The sequence below is a fragment of the Labeo rohita genome, chromosome 2 (genome assembly GCF_022985175.1).
Source record: "Labeo rohita strain BAU-BD-2019 chromosome 2, IGBB_LRoh.1.0, whole genome shotgun sequence".
In the NCBI taxonomy this organism is placed as follows: Eukaryota; Metazoa; Chordata; class Actinopteri; order Cypriniformes; family Cyprinidae; genus Labeo; species Labeo rohita.
In genome coordinates, this window is record NC_066870.1 from 13080594 (window position 1) to 13104989 (window position 24396).

The following is a 24396-nucleotide window of genomic DNA, read 5'->3' on the forward strand; positions in this document are numbered from 1 at the left end:
TGCTGGTTAGGTAGGTTTTGGTGCTGGTTTATGCTGGTCCTTTGCTGGTTGATGCTGAATGGGATGTTTTGTCAAAAATAAAGTATACTGCATTATCAGCTAAGACGTTAAAATAGTGTTTGGTTCAGTGTATATTCGAACCAAGGAATCCTTAAGTTTGAAATCAGTATGATCAACTTTTTTTGTAACTGCTATTGATTTACCTCTGAAAACTTTTTAATGAAATAGAAAAAAAATAATTTACAAGAAAGATATAAACAAAATCTTAATAGGTCAGTATAACCCTTCTTATTAAATTATATATTACTGTGTTTCGGTAGTGACAAATTTATGGAGGATATAAACTTTCTGAAAATATGAGAATTACCTGCACAATTACTAGAAATGTGTACTGTGGATTTTTATAAAATTTGCATACATACAAAATTTGTCAAAACATTTGTCCAAGAAGTATCCAACTCTGACTTTGAACCAATGACAAAATGGCCTATATATTTAAAGATTTTTTTTTTGTGTGTGTGTGTCTTTTTGTGTATTGCTTAGCATTTATGACCCAAGTGCTCCCTCAGGAAATGTAGAATGTTTGTCTTTTGATTTATGAGCAGGATAAAGTCTATGATTAACATTATTGAAATAGACTTTCACGTGTTGATACATCAGAAACAATCTGCTTAGACAATCATTTTATTTGTTATAGCAACTTATTAGTATTATTAGTATTAGTATTATTATTTTCTGGGTTCATAACTGACCAGCTTTATAAGCCAGACCATTAGAGGCCAATTATTTTTTGCTTGTGTTGGATTTTTAAGGAAATAAAAGTGTTTCAAATTTAAAAATCACATGAGCATCATAAGACCACAGAGAAACCACAATAATCACAAGATCTGAGACATTATGATAGCAAAATGTTTATTATGATAACAAAATGTCTATTTACAGCACACCATCCTGCTAGGAGGTGCACTAACTTTTTTTTGTCATTCTGGTTGTAAGTCATTAAATAAACAACTCAAATGTCATTAAAAATAAAAGGGTTTACTTGCGATCTTTTAAAACTTGGACAAAAGAGATCCGGCAGGATACAAATGCGCAGAGAAGATGAAAACAAAAAGGGTGCCAGCATAGAAATATTAACAATTGTTATTTATCCATTTGTAAAATGGTGCATATAAAATCCATCGATCTAAATACACAAAATTCATTTTAAAATCACAGAACTTAAACATCTCCCCTGGAAATAAAGGTAGGCTAATACAAAAATAAAACCAATTTGAAAAGTTCACAATTCGAGCAACATCTTATTAGAAAGGCATCTTATTATCGTGTTTAAGTTTGCATCCCCTGCCCGACCATGTTTAGTCTTATATACACACGCACACATACACACACAGACACACATACAATAATCCACAGAGATTACATTTGCTTAAATCAGTGTGCTTCCTGGCTGGGTGAATATAATGAGCTGGTTTTAACACCTGCTTTAGGTCTATGAAACATTCCATAGACTGCTTCCATCAAATCTTTGAGCATTTGAACCTCTGAAACTAGATCCAAAGGTTCAGTCTGTCAGCTTTACTGCTTTGAGTAACACCGTAAGATAACACTATCTCTATCCTTCCATGCTGGACTGCAAAAGTGAAATGCGAGGACAGATGTTGCAGCAGCTTGTGCCACATCGTATTACTTATCCTTGTGCATAACGTTCTGTCTACAAAACTAATTATTGCACTTTGAATATTAAAATCCAGCATCACAAAGTAACCAGTGAACATGATAAAAGCGTAAAGATCTGATATTGGGTCAAAAAGAAAAAGAAAGGAAAATGCTGAGGTAAATGTAAAACCCATTTCATGATTCTATGATCATTTTGGTGCAATAATCAATGCCAATAAAAATGTTTTCTTCACCACTACCTCCACTCAAAACATGCCAACTAAAACGAATACAAAACTAATTCCGTGCCACTGACAAACACATTTGTCTCACCAAGCATGATCGAATCATGAAGACGGACAACTGCATCTTGTTTCTTGCTATGAAATGTCGCCTTTTCCCCAAAGAGAGAGATGGACAGTGCAGGAAAGTGATTTCAGTCCGTCACTTTGGCAGCTTCGAAGTTAACTGCCAGTTTCCGGTGTTTCCGCTTGGAGGATGAACCGGGCGTGTGAGGATTGGCGTTCTGCCTGGGTGTTTTGGGTGTGGTGGGGGTGAGATTATCTGCAGGCTCATGGGTGCTGATGGGCGGGGGGGTCTTGGGGGCTGATGCGGGCACTGGGGCAGAAGCAGCCGGTCCACTGCCTGGGGTTTGACTAGCATAGGCCGAGTTGCCTGACACTTGCTTTGCCTCTTGGTTTTTGGTTCTGCCTGAAACTCGCTTCTTGGTCACCTAAAGACACAATGGCATGTTATAGCTGATACATCAGGATAAAACAATAGTCAATAACAAACAAGTGTGTCTATGACACTATTTAGTGATGTAACGATATTATCAATATCGTGGTATCGCGACAGCAAAACGGTCTTGATATCATTGTCGTCACATGGCGATATGACACGATAGGTCTTCCAGACCAAAAAAGTATAGTTTTTAAAACATTTTTAAACATGCAATAGGTGATTGTCTTTAAAAACATTTTTTGTTATGCTGGTTGAAAGTCTCTTCATGATAGCTATCATTAAAGGAGAAGTCCACTTCCAGAACAACAATTCACAAATAATTTACTCACCCCCTTGTCATCCAAGATGTTCATGTCTTCCTGTCTTCAGTCGTGAAGAAATTATGGTTTTTGAGGAAAACATTTCAGGATTTTTCTCCATACAATGAACTTCACTGGTGCCCCGATTTTGAACTTTCAAAATGTAGTTTAAATGCAGCTTGCGAAACGATCTGTCATTTTTTTTGGAAAATTAAATTTTTTATACTTTTTAAGCACAAAAGCTCATCTAGCACAGGCTCTGGGATGCGTGCTCATGACGCTACGTACTCGAATCTTTTTGAGTCATTCTGTTCACTTTAGCAAAATGTAATTAAAATGTTACGTGTTACTTCCCTAACACATCTACTGCTTACACAAACGTTAATCACACTACAAACAAGACAAAACTATAATATATACTATAAGAAACAGAAAAGACTAATTCATTTTTTACCTGGGTCTTTAGTCTACGATTAGCTCACCTCACTTCTTATCTGACAAGTTTTTGGGTTTGAGTCGTTCGTTCATCACGTGACAGCCCCATAAGATGAACGAATGACTCGAAAAACCCGAAGACTTGAAACAGGTGAACTAATTCCAGTACAGAACCTAATAGGATGTTGTGCATGTGCGACTGAATGAATCACTCCCCGAGACGACTCGTTCTTCCCGAGTCACATTGAAGATTCATTCAAAATGAAAGAATCGTTCAAGAACGACCATTACTTATTCGTAGCATCATAGACGCGCATCCCAGAGCCTGTGATACACTAGCTTTTGTGCTTAAAAAGTATACTATTTTTTTTTTTCGAAAAAAATGACAGATCGTTTTACAAATAAGACCCTTCTTCCTCAGCTGGGATCGTTTAGAGCCCTTTGAAGCTGCATTTAAACTGCATTTTGGAAGTTCAAAATCGGGGCACCAAGGAAGTCCAGTATATGGAGAAAAATCCTGAAATGCTTTCCTCAAAACCATAACTTCTTTACAACTGAAGACAGAAAGACATGAACATCTTGGATGGCAAGGGGGTGAGTAAATAATTTTTAAATTGCTATTCTGGAAGAGGAGTTCTCCTTTAAGTTAAGTTGAGCGTTTTGATTGGCTTTCCTACCTCCCTGTCAAATATGTATTTGTATACCTCTGTTCACCCTGTTCGCACAGACAGGATACGTCATCAGCGTGTTCACATATGCCATGCAGACATATCGAGAATGGCAGCCAAACATCAACAACCTAATCTTCTGTCCTGGTATTATATTACTTTTACTAACTGTACTATAAAGTGTTCTCACGGTTAATGATATATGATGTTGTAATGGCCACTAGAGCATTTACGGTAGTTTTGTGGCAGTCTGACAACTGCCCATGTGCATAACGTGTCTGTACCTTCAGGAAAATTGAAGAGATCACCTGCTCTACCGACATCTGGCTCTCTTTTTTATATATTTCCTTTCTGTTTGTGACCTGAGTTGGATGCATGCTTGTGTACATTTTTCTTCGCTCGATCCCCATGTATGTGGACGAGTGTGACGACGTGTGAGGCATTTTACTAAACTCAGAGAAAATACGCCATTTTCTCGTCTCCTCTGCATTATTAGCACCACACAGTTATTCTATCAGGGCTGTTGAATATTTCAACTCGGTGTTACAATGTATTGTAGTCAGAGTTGCCAGGTTTTCACAATAATACCTGCCCAATTGCTACTCAAACTGGCCCAAAACTATCGTGCTCCAAGGGGGTCCCCTGGTAAAAATTGCATTCCTAGGGGTAAAAATACACATTTTTTGGCGCTGTTCCCCCTGGTAAAATTCACATTCCAGGTGCCAAATATCACATTATTGGAGTCACTTCAACCCGTGGACATGAAAAACAACCCGTGGCGACAGTGTCATAGAAGCTCAATTCTGCTGGTAAAGTGCAGACTTGGCAACACTGTAGTGTATCGATACTACAGAAAAATAGTACTGAGACAGTTTCAAATATTTAGAATTGATATGTATATTAAAAAAAAAACAATATTTTTGACAACATAATTAAGAAGTTCTCACCTGGAGGGGAACAAACTGGTTGTGGGATCCGCTGGCTGTTGATGGCACATGGGCCCGTGCTCCAGGGAAAGTTCCTCCATAGAATGGCTGGCCCTGGTGGGGAAACTGCATCCCCCAGTGAAGAGGTCCATAGCCTTGTGGGGGCATCAGAAGACCACCTGTGTAAATAAAACATCAGATCAAGTGTAAATGTAAAGAACATCTGCATTAGAAGAACTGGATTTAACAGAGAATAGACAATATGACTCAGACCTGGTGGCTGACCAAACATGGAGGGATGAGGCGCAAGAGGCCTCATCTGCTGGACGCCGGGGAATATGGGAGGAGGCAGTGGGAATGAACCCAACGAGTTCTGCAAAGACAAAATGATTTAATTCAGCAGTGAACAGGGACTTAACGTACTAATATTAACGCAGACTCTACTATATTCTATTAAAGCACATAATTCATTTGAATCATTAGAAAAGTCATGTAGTATTACCGTATATTGAATTCATTTTTTTTTTAGTTAATACAAACTGATAATTTCTGCAATGAGACTTACTAATCGTTGAAGGGCAAAGAGAGCAGCTTTCTCTTTAGCTTCAGTTTCAGACTGACACTGAGGACCGTGAACCAGAAGGCCATTAGACAACTTCACCTGACACACTGTCAGACTCTACAGAACAAGAAAAAGAGCAAATGCGAAAACATTAGGTCTCATTCACTGAACTACATAGAAATTTGAGATTGAAATCTTTGCATGAACTTTCAGTATTCATTTATCAAAATCAATCATTTATCATTTATCAAAAACGTAATCCCAAAAATGTAGGAACTGATGCACTGGCAATATGCAAATGTTTATCAAAAGTTATTTTGGTTTAACCTCATTTGCTGAAGTTCAGTTGTGGGCATTTCATAAGTCCCTGTGTATTTACCGTCTACTGAAATCCACAGTGCTCAGGTGGAGTTTGTGAGATGGACCAACCTGTCTGTTGCGGAGAAAGGCGAACTCTGGAGGTCCCATCCCAAGCCCCATGCATACCCGCCCGAGTTCAGTGGCCATGCTGGGCATGAGAGGTGGTTGACCAGTCAGAGGAGGAGGAAGAGGAGCTGCTGATGGCACATCAGTCTGAGGAGTATTTATCCGAGCAGCTGAGGGACAGAGAACACTGATAATTATTCGCTGTGCACATATAGCTAACAAAGTAAAGTTCCACAGCCTGAATTCTTACAAAACTGGTTCTGATTGGACACACTCCATTACCTAGTTTTTTGCTGGAGCGTCTCTTGCTCTGGGCATTGGGGTTTGCTGAATCCTGGCCACCAGTGCATTCAGGGGTAGAGGAACTTGGTCCAGAGCTGTCAATCTTCAACATTTCTTTCAATACCAGAGTTCCCTTCTGCTCAAAGAAAAAAAATAATAATAATAACCATATTTTTCCCTCTTTTGTGCTGTGGATATGAGATACATTGGTTACACACCATGGCAAAGGACTGTGGGGAGAGAGGCTCTCCTGATTGGTTCTTGGGCTCTGTAGGTGGATGATTCTGGGCAGGTTCAGGATCCTTTGAGATCTTCAGATTGGCAATAAGCTCTTCAAATTCTGTAGATGTCTGTGAATAAATAAATACTGAATGTGAAACAAATATTATACTAACTATAGACAAAAATCTAGCAGTTCTTAATTGTGACCCTGGACCACAAAACCAGTCATTAGTGTAAATTTTCCAAAATTGATATTTATACAAGCTGAATAAATGAGCTTTCCATTGATGTATGGTTTGTTAGGAAAGGACAATATTTGGCCGACACACAACTATTTGAAAATCTGGAATCTGAGGGTGCAAAAAAAAAAAAAAATTAAATCTTGAGAAAAATTGCCTTTAAAGTTGTCCAAATGAAGTTTTTAGCAATGCATATTACTAATCAAAATTACATTTGATATATTTACGGTAGAAAATTTACAAAATATCTTCATGGAACACAATCTTTATTTAATATCCTATGATTTTTGGCATAAAAGAAAAAAATACAACGCATTTTTGGCTATTGCTACAAACATACCCGTGCCACTTATGACTGGTTTTGTGTTCCAGGGTCACATTTTAGGTAATGATTTATACTTATATAATGATAATTGCCACATGACTCATGAGCAATAGTAAAAAGTGGAATGTTTATTTTAGACATTTATATATTTGGCACCTGCATATCAATCTACCCCTTGACTTGCAGTAATCCGCATAGTCACGTAGTTGGTTTTATTTAGACACGAGTTGAATGGGAAGCCAAGAACGGATAATGGTTGTCCTGGCGTTTATTCAGGTTTATTTGTAGCTTTTATCTTTCCAAAACACTGGTTGATATTCAAGATGCTAATATGTTTTCAACCAAGTAGTTCAGGCAAAACTGAAAAATATTCTCAGCATTCCCACACCCTCAAGTTGTTTCAAATATGTGGAAGTTTTTTTTCTGTTAAACACAAAAGATTATTTTGAAGAATATGGGAAACCAAACAATTACCCACATTCTTCAAAAAACTTTTGTGTTTGGCAGAAGTAGTAAATCATACAGGTTTGGAAAAACTTGAGGGTGAGAAATGATGACAGAATTTTCAGAATTTCATTTATTCAGTTTCATGTCATTCCAAACCTATATGATTTTGTTCTGCAGACCACAAAAGTAGATAAGAACATTGGAGTCCAAACAACATTGGACCCCAATGACTTTCAAACAACCATCAGACATTTTTTCAAATTATCAAATTTTTCATTTCACAGAAAAAAGACATTCATACAGATTTGAAATGACATGAGTAAGAGTACATTTGACATGAGTAGGACAATTTTCATTTTTGGCTAAACCATCCCTTTAACATTCCACACACAAACCACAAACCTTATTTGAAGGCCCTTGTACGAAAGCCATGTTCACATCCTCATTTCTCTTCAGAAGTCTAATGTTGCCACCTAAGGCCTGCAAAATCAGTAAACACTTATTAAAGCAGTCATAAGCTTTCCTTTGTTTTTGGAGTGTTACAAGCTGTTTGTGCAAAAATAAGACCTGTAAAGTTGCAAAGATTAAAGTATGAAACCCAAAGAGATATTCTTTATAAAAGTTATGACTTAGCCATGCCCTCCTAAAACGGCTTATTCAAACACGCCCCCATAAATCTACGTCATGGTGTGGGAAGATTTGCATAACACCACCCTAATGTATACGCAAAGAAAGAAGGGGTAACTTTTATTCTCACTGTAGTATTGTAGCAGCCGCCGCCATGTCGTGGAAACGCTTTGTTTTGCTCATTTGGCCTTCCAAATGAGTATACAACTAGAAATCAGTGGTTAAGTTATATTTACAAATGTTCCAGAACAGTACAATGCAAATATTCGAGTGCATACAGCACATTTTAAGGAGGACTGTTTCCTGAACCTGGGAGAATAGCCTACAATGCTGCTGTGCACACTATAAAGTGGGGCAATTCCAACTTTGCAAGTACAGTCTGGTGCTTCTGACTTACAGCCCGTAAGTACGTTTTCATGTTTAAAGAATTTGCTACTGGCTATCCAATCGCGAGTTTTGAGCAGTGTAGAGTAGGGCTTGTTAGGCGATGCAACACATACTGTAAAAAGCAATTTGTTGAATCAACTTAAAATAATTTGTTTCCTGGCTGCCTTGAAATGTTAGGTTCAGTCAACTCAAAAAAGTTTTGTCAACTTAAAATGTTAAGTTGTACTAAGTGACAACTTAGATATTTGAGTTGATTCAACTTAAAAGTTTAAGGCAGCTGGGTAACCAGCCCAGCTTTTAAGTTTAACAAACCAAATTCTTTGTTTAGTCAACTCAAATATCTACACTGTCACTTAGTACAACTTAACATTTTAAGTTAACTAAACTTATTTGAGTTGAATGAACTTAAAAATTTTAAGGCAGAAGGGTAACAACCTATTTTAAGTTGACTCAACAAATTGTGTGTTTTTTTTTGTTTTTTTTGTAAGGGATACAGTGTACAGTGTAAGGGATAATCAATTTTTCATTTGCCGTGCATTAAAGAATTTTAAATGCAGGACACGGGGGGAAAAGAATCGCCCAGCACGAAGCCTCTGCAAAAAGCATTTAAAATCCTTTAATGCATGGCAAGCCGTTGATAGTAGTAGACACAATAGTATTGTGTAAAATAATGTGTTTTTTAAACCTCAAACTGCATAAACATATTGCATTACACCAAATACACCAAATAATATTCTTTTTAGCAACATCATATAAACCTTTTAAGCATTTAGTATAACATATAAAACTGAAAGCTAATTTTAAAAAAAATGACATTATAATATAAGCTACTGTATAAATGGGAAATGTAAAAGGTCATTATACTGTATTACTATTGACAGTGTTCAAATGATGGTCTGAATTACACAGTGCGGTGGTGTATGAAATATGAAAACATACAAATTTGTTGGATGGGTCGTTGCCTTGGCTACTTTGTCCCTCCAGCTGGTGCTGATGTGGCATCGGTCCACTGCTTTTCCCAGCCTGTCAAAAATAACATCAGGCAAATGTCATATACTATATATAACAAACAGTGCTATTTTAGTACCATTATAATACTATCTTAGTATTTATTAATATATTGAATTAGTTTTTATCTTTACATTTTTATTCTAATTTGAAAGTGTTAGTAATTTAGTTTTTTTTTTCTTTTTTAATGTCTATTTAGTTTTTTTTTTATATATTTTATTTTATTTTAATATTTTTTAAAATATATATTTTACTCATTTTAGTACTTCAACTTTAAACAAAAATTCAAAATTTTTCCTTTTGGACCTGAAATAAAATAAGCTTTTCTTTTTATGTTCTATTTTATTTTAATTAAAAATTGTTTTTCAATATTTTTAATTTTAGTTGATGACACTGATCGCAAGCACACAGAGTAAGAGAGAGTACTTACATTATTTTGCCAGTGAGCTGGAGGTTTCTGGGGCATTCCTGAACTCTGAAGAGACTGCCATACATTACTGAACTCTTTCTCATTACTTGAGCCCTAGAGGAGCACAAAGAAAAGTGTTATAATGGATCACAGACAATCCCCAGAGCAGTATGGCCTATTAACCTCACACAATTCATACCTTGTGTTGGTTTTTCTGGTTGAGGGCTTTGTGAGGCGAGTTTCTGTTGCCCTGAGTGTCAGCCCTGAGATTAAAACTCTGTCGGCCATTCTGCTGCTGTCAAGAGGAAATTCAACACCGTCAGTCTATCTTCACATGGAACAACAAACTTCCCTTTGCATTATTAAAGAGGAACGTGTTGGCACTTCACAGATTCCTACTTAATTAGACTTTAATATAATTACACCTTAATATTAAGACCTAACAATCTTGGCACACAAGTAGTAACTTTAAAGTTGTGGTGCTCATTAGAGGTTGACCAATGTATCGGTTTTGTCGATTAATCGGCACTGATAGCGGAACTATCGGTTATTGGCAAACATTCATACCAATATTTTTTTCCAGGTTGGGTCCTTTGCTGGAGCGGCTGAGAAGGTTGTCATTATACAGCAAAATCCCTAAAGTCTTTGTTATACAGCAGGAGAGCGTCCTCTAGTGGCAGAAATCACTGACAGCACACGCCATTTGTTTAGACATGTGACACTGCACGCTGCACAGAGCGGGACACTTCCAAGGCGGATTTAAACGCTGACAACGAAAAGGTGTGTACAGTACACTGTAGTGCATGTTTTCGTGTCATTACTAAGTGATGAATTTGTTGACTAGATGCTGCATTAGTGGAGAAAGGACAGCAGTACACTTTTGCCCATTTGGTGATCAAAATAAAGTCGACCAGATAGCTGCGAGTTCTTCTAGACACAGCGCTGCACTTTTTACCGTTGTATGACTAACATATTTTTACATTTTGATTAGATAACCACAAATGTTCTAGAATAGAAGCAGTTAAATCAGCACACAATATCCATATGTATGCAGTTTCAATACTGTGGCCTTTGTGTAGATATTTAAAGATGGCCATCTTCAGCTTGATGGTTGATGTAATGGTAACACTTTACAGTATGAGTCCATTTGTAACATTAAGATTGATAAAAGCTGTAGAATATAAGTATTGTTCCTTGTTAGAGTGTGTTAATTTCAGCATTTACTGATCTATTTAAAAAAAATTAGTTGCTTTTGTTAACATTAATGAACAATGAACTAACTGTAAAGATAAATATATAATTAATATTATTTTTTTTATTCATTTACAAAGTATGGTTCAGCAGGCTACTTTTGTTTTTTGTTTTTTTTTTAAATAGAAGAGCACTATTTATTTTCCATTCAGTATCCATTTTAAAAACTATTGGTTGATTAATTGGTATCAGCCAGTGTGGTCCGAACTAGTTATCGGTATCTGCAAAACCCAATATCGGTCGACCTCTAGTGCTCATGCAAATCTGGTTCATATCATTTCCTGAATTTCCTTATTTCCTGACAAAATCTAAAATCATTAAACAAACAAAACAAAAAAATAACAAAGTAAAAAAATAGCAGAAAATGTGAAAGTTCCAAAGAAAAAAAAAAAAAAAAAACCATCAATCTGAAAGTAATTCTGGCCTTATATCATTGCAAATCTATTCATATGAATCATCTGAAAAGTACAGAGTCCTAAACGAGTTATATCATCACAGTCCTGTGCAAAAGTCCAAATTCTCTACCTCCGAGAAATTGGATTCTAGCGCAAGAAGCATAAAAGAGGAACTTTTATGACCCATATGCTAGCGGGGTGTCAGCAGAGTCATTGAGGGTCTGGTTATGAGGGATGAATGTGTGCCCATTACCTGCGTAGGTATAAATGGTGAGCGTGGTGAGTGATTAAGGCCGCCCAGCTGGTTCTTGTGTGTGACATGGGATGAGGATGACGGCTGGGGTTTGACGATGGCAGTGAGTTTGTGAGAGCCCTGCTCCTTTCTGCTGCCGTGGCTCAGGTTGATTAAGGCACTGGGGGGCAGTCGATAGCCGCGCCCAGGAGAGCACCTGAACACAGAACAAATGCATTTAGAACAATGTGTGTTTGGTGTTGGTAAGACTTTTTAACGGTTTTAAAAGACGACTATTTTCATATTTGATCAAAAATAATGTAAAAAAAAAAACATTAATGTTGTGCATGATCCTTCAGAAATCATTCTAACATGATGATATGCCACTGAAGAAAGATTTATTATCATTATCAGTGTTGTAAACAGTTGTGGTCAACAGTGTTGGGGGTAGCGCATTACAAGTAACTTGAGTTCAGATTATTGTAATTTGTAATCAGATTATTTTTTCAAGTAACTAGTAATGTAATGCATTACTTTTTTAATTTAGAAGAAAAAATTTGAGTTATTTTTTCAAATAAGTAACGGCAGTTACTTTGTATTCCCATGTATTGATTGACAGCTCTCCTGACCCCATGTTGAGAAAAATCAGAAGTAAGTGCAGAGGCGCTGCATGTGCTGTGTAAACATGATGTTACTGTAGTTCTAGACTAAATGTGAACATGCATTTATTCATCTCACACTAAACAAATTTAGTATTCCTCAAAATTAATAAAAACAGTCAAATGCAAACTCAGAATATGAGGCAAACCTGCAATAATTAAATGTGTCAACAACAGTATTTACATTTCCTTCAGCCTGAGGCTTATTCATTTCACTTTTGGTTTGAAAGGACTTTTACATAATCCAAAAACATAACTTATTTTTATATTAAAAACATACAAGCAAGCCCAACCCTGAACATGCATTTATTCATCTCACACTAAAAAATAATGCAAAAGTAACGTAACCCATACTTTCCATAAAAAGTAACTAAGTAATGCAATTAGTTACTTTTTAGGAAGTAACTCAATATTGTAATGCATTACTTTTGAAAGTAACTTTCCCCAAGACTGGTGCTGAACAATAATTTTATGGAAACCATGATACATATTTTTTAATGTGGCGGCACTGACCCAGATCAATAGATTTCTACTTTAAGAGCTGCCGCTGCTGAACGTGACGCGGATCTGACATGCACACTCATTGTTTGATCTGCTCTTTAGTATGAAATGATACAGGCGACAGCGTACCACCACCACATTTGTGTGTGCAATTGAATGCCCGTGCTTTGAGCACAGTATAATGTCTGACAGGACAGGTACATAAGTTTTTACTGACACATGGCCTAACAACATGGCCTTCACTGTTGTTCTGCTGAAGCTCCCTTGTCACCTATATCTTTCCCATAGTCTTCTGACTAGCGCCTGGTGCTGAAGTGAGGGTGAAGTGTGTCTGAAATCTTTGCCAATTGATGTGGTCGTAAAGACATTCTGCGACTAAATAAACACTTCTTGTCAAGAAAAAAAAAAAAAAAAAAAAAAAAAAAAAAAAGACAGAAGCTGCATTTATGAGTGGGATGTCCAACTCTAGCCCCGCCCCTGCGTTAATGACGTTAAATATTTTTAACGAACGCCATTAAACTAGAAAAATTAATTGTCTGTGTTAACACGCTAATTTTTATAGATGGTGTGGCGTCACACCCGATCCGCCTGTGTTCGCGCGAATCATTTGTGATCCAGCTTCACTTACAGCAGAAGGGAGTATAAGGGTTTTTTTTTTTTTTAATGAATCTTTGCGATCGCCTTTCCTAATAACGTGCTAGTTAGCAAGTTTAGTGGCTAAATGCGGCTAAAGTAAACAGGCTGGTCACTCCACAGAGAGAAGAGAGGGGCGGGGCAAGCAGAGCTCATTAACATTTAAAGCAACCCCGACCAAAACAGGATGATTTTTGCAGAGCTGATTTTGGCAAGGTTTTTACCTTGTTGTTGTTTTACACTACCACGGAGAATTTTTAACCAAAGTATATTATAGACTTTTCATTAAGACCCTAAAGAATCACATCAACTTGTGGAAAATGGGCATCCGATGACCCCTTTAAAAATGTCTTTACAGCCACTTTTTAACAATTTAATGTGTCCATACATTAAAAATACTCACTGAGAGAAATAAATTCTGTACCTGACAGTGAGTCCTCCAGCAAACTCCTCATCAAACAGCACTTCATACAGAACTTCAGCCTCACGTTCAGCTGATGGCACAGGAAAGACAAAGAATGAAGGACAAAACGAGATGCAGAAGGATGACAAAGAATTTAAGTTGGGTTTACACTTTTACCTCCTTTGATACCAATGACGGTTCCTCGAAGGCCGAGTGGAACAGAGAAGCTTTCTCTCACATTGACCACACGGTCAAACAGATGATAATCTGCATCAGGATCTGGAACAACACCGTGCTGCTGCTCCAAAGGCTGTACACACACATTGTATATTTTCTCTCTTTCTGTCTATATGTATGTAAATAAAACAAACATATATAAACATTGACAAACACATACCCTAAAAAGCAGGTGGGGCTTCACAGTGACCCGTACTTTCTTGTTCATCTTCTTTGCCTGTGACCCACAGAGATAAACACATAATCAGCAGAAGAACAGGAACAGTCAACTAGTGATTTTTAAGGTTTGTTTGTGATCGCCACCTTCGTTTTCTCCAGCTCCTCTTCAATCTTCTCCACAATGCCAGCATCCAGGATCTGCAGATCACATGAAGCTCGGGAGGAGGAACTGACTGGATGGTTCTTCAACCAGCCTTGGATCTCCTGGACCTTTTCAGCCCTATTTAAAGCATCACAATGATAAACAGTCACTATTATCAAGTCTGGCATACTGAAAATGTATTACCTTCTGAACAATGATTAATTATTTGTAATAAAGTAACATTAAAAGAGGATACACATTCTATGTGCTACTGCTTGTTTAAAACAGATTTAAAACACACCCATTCTCATCTTCTCCTGGCCAGATATCATCTTCGTAAAAGACGTCATCGTGACTGTTTCGTGCTATGAAGTCAAACAGCTCTGAAAATCTGAGACAAGGACAAATTGTTAAAACATCTGCACAACCACAAGCACACACACACAACCTCCAATACACTTACACACCTCTCTAAGTATTCAGCTAAGAGTTCCTCAACAGCAGCAGAGTAGAGCCACTCTTTCTCTGTTCTCTTGGTGTAACCAGGAACTTCTTCGTTCTTCTTGTTGAACTTGAGATTAAGGCCCACATTGACTTTCTGCTCTCCATGAGGACTGTAAAGAGCAACATTAATTCAAAAGCCATTCATTTTTAGGGAAATAAAAAGAACACTGTTCATTAAATAATCAAAACCAAATTCTATTCTTTATAGACAATGGTCTATACCGATAAATAATGACCAATAACAAATAAACAGCTGACATTAAAATGCTATACTATATTGTTTGAATAAATGTAAAAAAAAAAAAAAAAAAAAAAACATAAAAATCAAACACTAAAAACTAAAATCACTTTAAATGCTGCAAGTGAATTTAGTCATCAAACATTATAATATACAGTATGAAGAATGGATGGTCATTTGGATATTTTCTAAAGATTAATTTTAAGTGGGGGTTAGATGACAGCAAAGGTCAACTAAATGTAAAACTACATGAAGTGACAAATAAATATCTAAAATCCACTGATACCTTAACTATTATATAAAAAAAAAATTCTAATATCAGCCGATAACTCTTACGATCCTGACATACTGTGTATTCCTATGAAATGTTTCATAACTTTAGATGGATAACTAATCCTAGAAGATCTTACATAAAACTGTTGCTGAGATTAACAAATGCAGCGCTGATAAATGAAAATATCACATCTTGGATCTATAATTGTTTAAAGGTCTGAATACTTTTGAATGGCAAAGTATGGCAAAGAAAGTACATTAAAAATAAAAAAAGTAAAAAAAAAAAAGTTCACATACAGACAACAAAGTATGAACTGTTTTATTCAAAAAACAAATTCCACTAACTTTTTCTTGGATCCTCTTCCAATGAAGATGCTACCGGAGAACCTTGAGACGAGGTAGCTTGTGATACCAAGGCGGGAGGCAAGCACATACCCGGGACTGTACTTCACAGAGTATTTCTGAATGAAAACAAACGCAGACCAAGGTCAAACACACAGTGTTAAATATTATAAACATATATACACACACTACCAGTCAAAAGTTTATGAACAGTAAGATTTTTAATTGTTTTTAAAGAAGTCTCTTCTGCTCACCATGCCTGGATTTATTTCATCCAAAGTACAGTAAAAACAGTAAAAAGTGATTTCAAAGCTGAATTTTTAGCATCATTACTCCAGTCACATGATTCTTCAGTAATCATTCTAATATTCTGATTTGCTGTTCAAAAAACATTTATTATTATCATCATCATGATGTTGAAAACAGCTGAGTAGAATTTTTTCAGGTGTCTTTGATGAATAGAAAGTTCAGAAGAACAGCATTTATGTTTAAAATCTTTTGACCGGTAGGGTACGTAAACCAAAAGAAACACTACTTTGCACTAGTATAGTGCAAAGTATACTTCTTGACAGACTCAAAACTTACATGCTGGTTCTGTATTAAGGCATCAAGTTGAGGTTCACACGGTACAGAGAAGACCACTCTGACCCGTCCCTCACTGATGACATCACTAGAATCTTGCACCTAAGCAAAAAGAAAACATCCTACATAACTGGCATTTAACAACTGCAAATGGTCTGGTGAGCACAAAAACCAGTACATACATCTCCCATTGCACCGTAATATGGGTTTCCAACCATAAAAACAACGGTTCCAAGGGGAAACAGCTCCTCCAATGTCTTGAAGCGTGCCGATGATGAATCAAAGGCTTTGATATCCTAAAGGGTAAAAAAAAAAAAAAAAAAAAAAAAAAAACAGTCAGCATAATTAAATATCTGAACAACTTCAAATTTTCTTGGATAGAATTCCTGTTTACTTTTGGGCTGGTGTGAATATTTACCTTCACAATGGTCTGGTATGGAAAGGGCAGGACCTGTTTGGCAAACTGCTTCTCTAAATGGACCTTTCCACTCTGACCAATGACATACTTCCTGCCTGTCAGCAGCTGGGCGTATACCACCACATCTGTCTCATTGATCACAATGCCTTTGCGCTTGCTGAAGCTGAAACATCATATGTATGGACACTCAAACACACTCAAAGTGACAGAATTCAAAAATTTGCAAAGCTTTCTAAGACTTTAAACATGCAGAGCTAAAAATAGTTTATATTGTATAGATACCACAGCAAGATTTTGCCTCTAGGAATAAAGTGTGGTCTAATTTGCAGCTTATTTTGAACAAAAAGCACCCACTTAGACAGGAAGAAACTGTGTGGCTGACCACAGCAACCATTAATAATACCACAATGAAAAAATTAAATACTTAAATACTGCCACACAGAATAAAACCTCACTCATGCAAGTCATGTATCAGCCACATATCACCATATGGTATTCAATATGGTCACAGAATTAATCATTTCTTTCTTGATACACTTCTTACAAATGACAAATAATATGAATAAAAAGGGCAGCGTACTGCTCTGAGAGGCCTTGAACTTCTTTGACCCACTCCTTCTGCTCCTTATCAGTCAGATTGGTGACTTTAGTAGGTGGTGGAGTGTTACCCAAATACAACATCTGTGATTGTGTTGGTTCGTCTAAAGAAAACCTGCAGAGTAGGAATGAGATACTATTAATAGACTAAAAGAAAGAGTTTGAGTGAGCTACGTGACTATATGACAGAAAAGAATTTAGAAATATCAATACAACAAACTTACTTTGTTTCTCCATCTGAAACAGCTACAACTCGAGCTTCCATCAAATGGGGCCAGTTCACGAACAAAGACTTTCCAAGAACCAGCGCTGCAACATCTTCCACCTGCAATGCAGAGAAACACACATAATACCACATTACCATAAAACATCATACATTTAAAACAGTTTCAGCACGTTTGTTCTTGTTTTAAGCATAAACTCACTTAATTTTGTTTGGTTTCTCAGAAAACAAGACTTTTTATGTCCATTTTGCATATCAGTTAAATGTATCTTGATTGAAGGATGTTTCGTTATTTCCATTGGAAAGCAAAAATACAGAGGATGTTTTTGCAGCATTCAATGCCATGATTCCACTTCCAAAACAAAGATTCACATATAATGTACTCACCCCTTTGTCATCTAAAATGTTCATGTCTTTCTTTGTTCAGTCGTAAAGAGATTATGCTTTTTGAGGAAAACATTTCAGCATTTTTCTCCATATAATGGACTGATACAGTGCCATGATTTTGAACTTCCAAAATGCAGTTTAAATGCGGCTTCAAACGATCACAAATACGGTTAAAAGAAGGGTCTTATCTACCGTAACGATCGGTTGTTTTAATAAAAATAATACAATTTATATACTTTTTAATGCAAAACGCTCGTCTTGTCTTACTCTGTCTGGACTGTTTTTTTTCCAGTTCATGACAGTTAGGGTATGTTGAAAAACTCCCATCTCATGTTCTCCCTCAACTCAAAATCGTCCTGTATCACTGTTTTACCTTTTTTATTAAGGGTGTTTGATCTTCTTTGCATGTTCGCTTTGCAAAGACTGAGTCGGTACTTCTGCAGCGATGTAGGATGATTTTGAAATTATTTTTGAAGTTGAGGGAGAAAATACGATCAGAGTTAGGGTATGTCAAAAAGCTCCCATTGCATTATCTGCTCAATCGTCCTTCATCGCTGCAAAAGTACCAACCCAGCGTTTACAAAGTGAACTTGCAAAGAAGGTCAAATACCCTGTACAAAAAAGGTAAAACAATGATGTAGGACAATTTTAAAGGAGAAAAAGAGATGGGAATTTTTCAACCTTATTGACAGAGTACACATGCGCATCACAGATCTAGACAAGACGAGCATTTGAGGGTAAAAAGTATATAAATTTAATAAAAAACAAAAAACAAAACAATACCGTTTCACTAGATAAGACCCTTCTTCCTCGGCTGGGATCATTTAGAGCCCTTTGAAGCTGCATTGAAACTGCATTTTGGAAGTTCAAACCTGGGGGCACCAAAGAAGTCCACTAGATGGAGATAATTCCTGAAATGTTTTCCTTAAAAAAACATCATTTCTTTACGACTGAGGAAAGAAAGGCATTAACATCTTGGATGACAGCTGGGTGAGTACGTTATCTGTAAATTTTTGTTCTGGAAGTGAACTACTCCTTTAAGAAAACAAACTAAATCAAGTCTAGAATTCAAGCTGCCTTTAGTATGAGAGGACAAATGGCCCACCTCTTCCATCTCCTGGTTGGCTAAAATCTCCAGGATCATGTTCTCCCCTCTGCTGCTTTGTTGAAACACCATCACTCCACTTTTCTTCTTATAAAACTGTGTGAGAGATACGGCAGGAAAATTAGCATTAGTGATGACCTGAGATGATCAAACACTGATCCCCATTAATAGGATAATATGTGATAATCTGCAGACAAGCAGGTTGATTGTTTACTTTATGACGGATGTGCTGTAGAGTTGGGAAGCCACAGAAATAAAGAGCTCCTCTGTCAACCTTTTGCGCTACATGATCCAATGATACACGCCAGGCATCCATTGGGATCGGTGTTTGCCTAAAAACATAAGCAGTGTGGATGTAATTTCCAAAAGACAACAAATAAATACATCAAGCGTAGACACTGGTCAGAGTGCATTGATGTGCAGTATAAGGTATAAATACAAAAGTGTATTATAAAGTACCAATTGTAAAGGTAAATACAGACATGTGACACTATATTTAAATGAAGGAAAGATATTAAGATATTATTACTTAATATAAACGAATAATAGCAATTATTAGAATTTATCTGTTAATTATAAAGTGCCAAGTGTAAAGGTAAATACAGAAATGTGACACCATATTAAAATGAAGGTAAGATATTATTTTAAACAACAAAAACAAAGAATAACTAGAAATTATAATGATAAAATGTATCTGTAATTGTAAAGTGAAAAGAGTTAATGGTAAATACAAAAGTGTGACACTATATTAAAATAAGCGCATGGTTTATCATCACCATCATCATCATCAGGTTTGAAATATACTGTGTACAGATTCAACATCAAACAGGACAAACCTGACATGGCAGTGGACGATATTGGGGAAGAGTTGGAGAAGAGGCGAGTTGTAGACATAGTCCAGCTCCTTATCAAAGCAGTAGACGGCACACTCTGTATGTCTGTTCCTGGCCTTCTCTGATGGAGTCAGTTTATGAGTGTAGGGCTCCATAGCAGCTAACAAGCATTTCTGAATGCAAAAGCATATCATATCATGAAACTACACTTCCATCAGTTGTTAGGGTGAGATACACAGTGAATGCAGATGTTTAAAGCACCTCGTCAATAAACGGGATAAGCACCACGGCTTCCCACTCCTGCTGTTTGCCATTCAGGTCTGTTTTGAAGTCTTGTGGGTAATACTCAACAATGGGTGAGCTTGGTGATGTCATCAGATGCTGTGAAGGACAGAGTCAACAAATGAGGGAGAGTTTCTAAGGAACATTGACGTGCTGTGGACATGAAGTGCGTTTGTCACCTGGTAACACTGTGGAAGAAGGTCTTTGCTGGCTGAAGGCAGGACGCCCAAGAGCTGCTCGAACGGCATGAAGGGTTTGGCAAGATCAAATGTCAACGCGAGACCAGAGATGTTTCTCACATCAGAAAGGAAGGGGGCATAGTGGTACGGATAATACCTGTAGAGATTTGAGAAGAGCAGTTCCTTTAAAGCAAAGTTCCATCCAATACAAACCAAGTTAATTTCTTAGTACATGGTCCAGGTTTTTTTTAATCATAATAAAACATTTAATAAAGGAGAAGTTCACTTCCAGAACAAAAATTAACAGAATTTACTCCCCCTTGTCATCCAAGATGTTCATGTCTTTCTTGAGAAAACAGAAATTATCTTTATATAGTGTGAATACATGAGATGATTTTTTTTTGACATACCCTAACTGTATTGACCCGGATTACACAGACTACGCATTCGCATCACAGAGCTAGACAAAATGAGCATTTGAGGTTAAAAAGTATAGAAATTGTACTTTTTTTTTTTTTTTTTAGAAAATAGCCGATCACTTCGCTAGATAAGACTCTTCTTAATCGGCTGGGATTGCTTAGAGTCCTTTGAAGCTGCATTGAAACTGCATTTTGGAGGTTCAAACTCATAGGCATCATAGAAGTCCACTATATGTTTCCCTTAAAGAAACATAATTTCTTTACGCCTGAACAAAGAAAGACACAAATATCTTGGATGACAAGGGGGTGAGTAAATTATCTGTAAATTTTTCTTCTGGAAGTGAACTTCTCCTTTAATATTATTAAGAATTTGGAGAGCCAAAATGGGCAGACCATGTTACAAAACTTGTAATGAGACCCCGGGGGGTTTCTGTCAAAACAAAACTTTGATGGTTTAATGATTAAAAATTAAGAAAACCATGAATAAAAGTATTGGATATTTGTAATGTAAAAATACTTTTTTTTCTCCTAAAAATATTTTACAGTGAATTTGTAAAACTATTTAGTAATTTTTATATTTTTATTTAGTTTTTCTTTTTTTTATTACTACTACTTCATAGGCATATTTGTATGTAATCACAAACGTTTGGCCAAATTGTGCTGCCCTACAAACCTGGATTTTAAATTACAATTTTTAAAAAAAAAAAAAAAAAAAAATCCCCAAATCAAGCAGGCCTACTTTCAAGTACAATTCACTTTTTTCCCACTTTCTCTCTTAGCTCACCAGCTCCAAGATTGAACTCCATGGTAGTAGTAATGCAAGATCCATTGGATCCCCTCCACATAACATTTAGCCTGATCGGCCAAAAACTCACTGCAAGATAAAAACAGAGAAAATAAGTCTTCAAAGAACCATTCATTTTCAGATGTACGAGAAAACATGCTTCCATCCTTTCCAATATTTAAAATAAATGGAGACTCACTCTGAGACGACTTCAACGCCCATCTTGGTCATGTAGTAGGTGCGCTTGTACTGCCGAAACTCTGTTTCAAACATGTCATCATCCTCACCATCCTCCTCTGTGCCTTCTAGTGCATTGTGGAAAATATAAAGCCTTTTTTAGAAGCTGAATGCCTTATGCATTGCTGAATTGTCTGGTTGCACTGCATTTTACAGTATATGCACCTACAGCTCTTCAGAAACCTTCAACATTTCTCACTATCACAGTTTATTTGCTATAGTTTAGAAAATGGTAATAAAATATGAAAATCAGAACAAATTTATCTTGATAATGTCAGATAACTTTGCTAGTAAGATATGTAATGGATATTTGCACAACTATCAATACTTTATTGACCAATTACCAAGCACTGCTTACTTTTGTTCAGTCTGTGGTGTAAAAAGGCAATTACCAATTAGAGAAAAAACACTTAAGCAAAACATAGTCAGGTCAAAGTGTCTGAATAATTTTTGGTCCCAAAGTTTTATCAGTTTCACTGGTAGTCCACTGTATGAAGAATTTTTGGGTAAAATATGTCACAGTTTATTTTTGGCTGGGTTTTCTATGCCTTTATTTAGAGAGGACAGTGTAGTTGGACAGGAAGCGAAGTGGGAAAGAGAGAAAGGGGTGGGATCGGAAAAGGTCCACAAGCTGGGATTCGAACTCGGGTCACCCGCAGCGCAATGGCGCTATATGTCGTTGCGCTAACCGCGATGCTATTAGTGCCAATGCAGTTTACTTTATTCTGCTATCCTCACTTACATAAATAAACTATAGTGCCTGCACCTACAAGTAAAAAAATATTTAAAAAAATTATATCTGGTGCCTGAAAATTTTTTGGTTTGATTGATTTGGACATAATAAGGTTAGGTGCAGGGTTAGGTTCAGGGTTGGTACCCAGTTATCAGAGTAAGTTCATAGCACATGTACAGTAGGGGTGTGCAATTTTTGATCGTGGACGTTTAAAATTTATTGACAATCTGCTTTTGAAGAAATATCGTAGTATCATGCTACAGCACACATTTTATCAGTTGAGGTTTTGGTGCCTCCGTCTGAATATACTGTACAACGTAACATACATTCATATCAAATGTTAACTTAGTGGTAGAGTTACACTTACAAGACACTGCACTTAATTCGCAATCATAAAAAGTACATTATTTGCATGTACTTTAAAGCCTTGCCAGTTAAACATTTCATTCATGTGCTGTTCTGACAGACTTTTCTGAGCGTGTACATCTGAAGTGCACACACAAAAAATCCTGTCAGACAGCGCCTGAATACTTAATAAAGGTTTAGACTAGTCTTACAAGTTAGTCCTCTAATTTTGCTCTCTAAAGCTGGTTATCATTTTTTAAAATTTGGTTACATAAAAGCGTATCTAATTTGAATAAAAACAACTGGTTACCCCTTGGCTAACTGCTAGGTGGTCAAACTAGTTCTTAAGACACTGTCTTAATATAGAGACAAGTTTATTCAACTGGCCCCTAGAAGTTATCTTTCGCATCTGATTACACTAATACTGCCAAAAACACACGTTTGTTTGATATAAACACAGTTGGTTTCGTCTGAAGTGAAAGCAAACAGTCTAGAGAAAAACACATGCGTGCCTGTATTTTTGATGCACGCAGGTCTTAAAGCACCAGTACTAAATATGCCGCTGCTTGTCATTAAAGTGCTAGTTCACCCAAAAAAAAATCAAATTCTGTCATTATTTACTCGCTCACATGTTGTCCCAAACCTGTATTAATTTCTTTCTTGTTCTGAACACAAGACAATATTTTGAAGAATGTGGTTAACCACACAGTTGCTGGTCCTCATTGACTTTAAAATTATTGGGGACTATGGACTATGGAGGTCACTTGGGACCAGCAATTGTTTAGTTATCCACATTCTTCAAAATAAGTTTTATGTTTAACAGAAAAAAAATCATGCAGGCTTAAAACAACTTGAGAGTGGGTAAATGGCAGAATTGTAATTTTTTAGGTGAACTATCCGTGAACTTACGGTTAATAAAACAACAAACCACAAAGAGAAAAAAAAAAAAAAAAAAATATCACTCACTGCTGTTGACTGCAGAACTTTAAAACAGTTGCTTTAATAAGAATCAATGTATAATTTATACAGTGAAGTGTATATAGTGTTTTAATTTACTATTCATTTAATTTTTTCAATGCTACTGCTGAACACACCTACTGTACCTGAAAAATAAAGCACTGTTTACTTTATTTGTATATTATGTGTATTTGTAATGTGTATCTTAATTCTTATTTTTTTAATAACACGCTCAAAAAAATGCTGGGTTAAAAACAACCCAGCACGCTGGGGTTGTTCTGACCCAGCAATTGGGTTAAATGTTTAACCCAACCTTCTGGGTAGTTTTACTTAACTCAACCATTGCTTAAAAATTACTATATTTCTTGCCTTAAATGAACCCAAAATTAACATTTATTAATATGTTCAATAAATGAAACATTTTTTGGGAACACATTACAATGAGGTTCATTAGTTAACACGAACTAAGAATGAACAATACTTCTACAGCATTTATTAATCTGTTAATTCCAGCATTTACTAATGCATTATTAAAAATCACAAGTTTGTGTTTGTTAACATTAGTTAATGCACTGTGAGCTAACATAAACAATGAATGACTGTATTTTTATTAACTAACATTAACAAAGATTAATAGACTGTAATAAATGTCATTGTTTGTTCATGTTACATGACATAAAT

General features: G+C 36.3%; 1 protein-coding gene across 2 annotated transcripts in view; it reads right to left on the reverse strand.

The window, feature by feature from the left end:
- Positions 1 to 1050: 1050 nt before the first annotated feature.
- Positions 1051 to 24396, reverse strand: part of xrn1 (5'-3' exoribonuclease 1) — a 31476-nt gene continuing 8130 nt past the window's right edge. The window contains exons 12-42 of one of the 2 annotated variants that reach the window (XM_051135535.1): positions 21643 to 21748; positions 21444 to 21533; positions 20241 to 20397; positions 20041 to 20160; positions 19783 to 19952; positions 19161 to 19278; positions 18947 to 19042; positions 17456 to 17556; positions 17215 to 17346; positions 16635 to 16797; positions 16399 to 16512; positions 16220 to 16318; positions 15638 to 15753; positions 14745 to 14891; positions 14579 to 14668; positions 14280 to 14415; positions 14137 to 14193; positions 13917 to 14049; positions 13761 to 13830; positions 11565 to 11760; positions 9865 to 9957; positions 9687 to 9779; positions 9188 to 9271; positions 7637 to 7714; positions 6220 to 6351; positions 6002 to 6137; positions 5723 to 5889; positions 5297 to 5410; positions 5005 to 5104; positions 4753 to 4910; positions 1051 to 2392 (exon numbers count right to left, since the gene is read on the reverse strand). In XM_051135535.1, coding sequence (XP_050991492.1) covers positions 2096 to 2392; positions 4753 to 4910; positions 5005 to 5104; positions 5297 to 5410; positions 5723 to 5889; positions 6002 to 6137; positions 6220 to 6351; positions 7637 to 7714; positions 9188 to 9271; positions 9687 to 9779; positions 9865 to 9957; positions 11565 to 11760; positions 13761 to 13830; positions 13917 to 14049; positions 14137 to 14193; positions 14280 to 14415; positions 14579 to 14668; positions 14745 to 14891; positions 15638 to 15753; positions 16220 to 16318; positions 16399 to 16512; positions 16635 to 16797; positions 17215 to 17346; positions 17456 to 17556; positions 18947 to 19042; positions 19161 to 19278; positions 19783 to 19952; positions 20041 to 20160; positions 20241 to 20397; positions 21444 to 21533; positions 21643 to 21748 — 3863 coding nt within the window. In that variant the 3' untranslated portion in view covers positions 1051 to 2095. Of the gene's footprint in view, positions 2393 to 4752; positions 4911 to 5004; positions 5105 to 5296; positions 5411 to 5722; positions 5890 to 6001; positions 6138 to 6219; positions 6352 to 7636; positions 7715 to 9187; positions 9272 to 9686; positions 9780 to 9864; positions 9961 to 11564; positions 11761 to 13760; positions 13831 to 13916; positions 14050 to 14136; positions 14194 to 14279; positions 14416 to 14578; positions 14669 to 14744; positions 14892 to 15637; positions 15754 to 16219; positions 16319 to 16398; positions 16513 to 16634; positions 16798 to 17214; positions 17347 to 17455; positions 17557 to 18946; positions 19043 to 19160; positions 19279 to 19782; positions 19953 to 20040; positions 20161 to 20240; positions 20398 to 21443; positions 21534 to 21642; positions 21749 to 24396 lie in introns of both variants that reach the window. The other variant, XM_051135526.1, reaches the window with a different exon arrangement.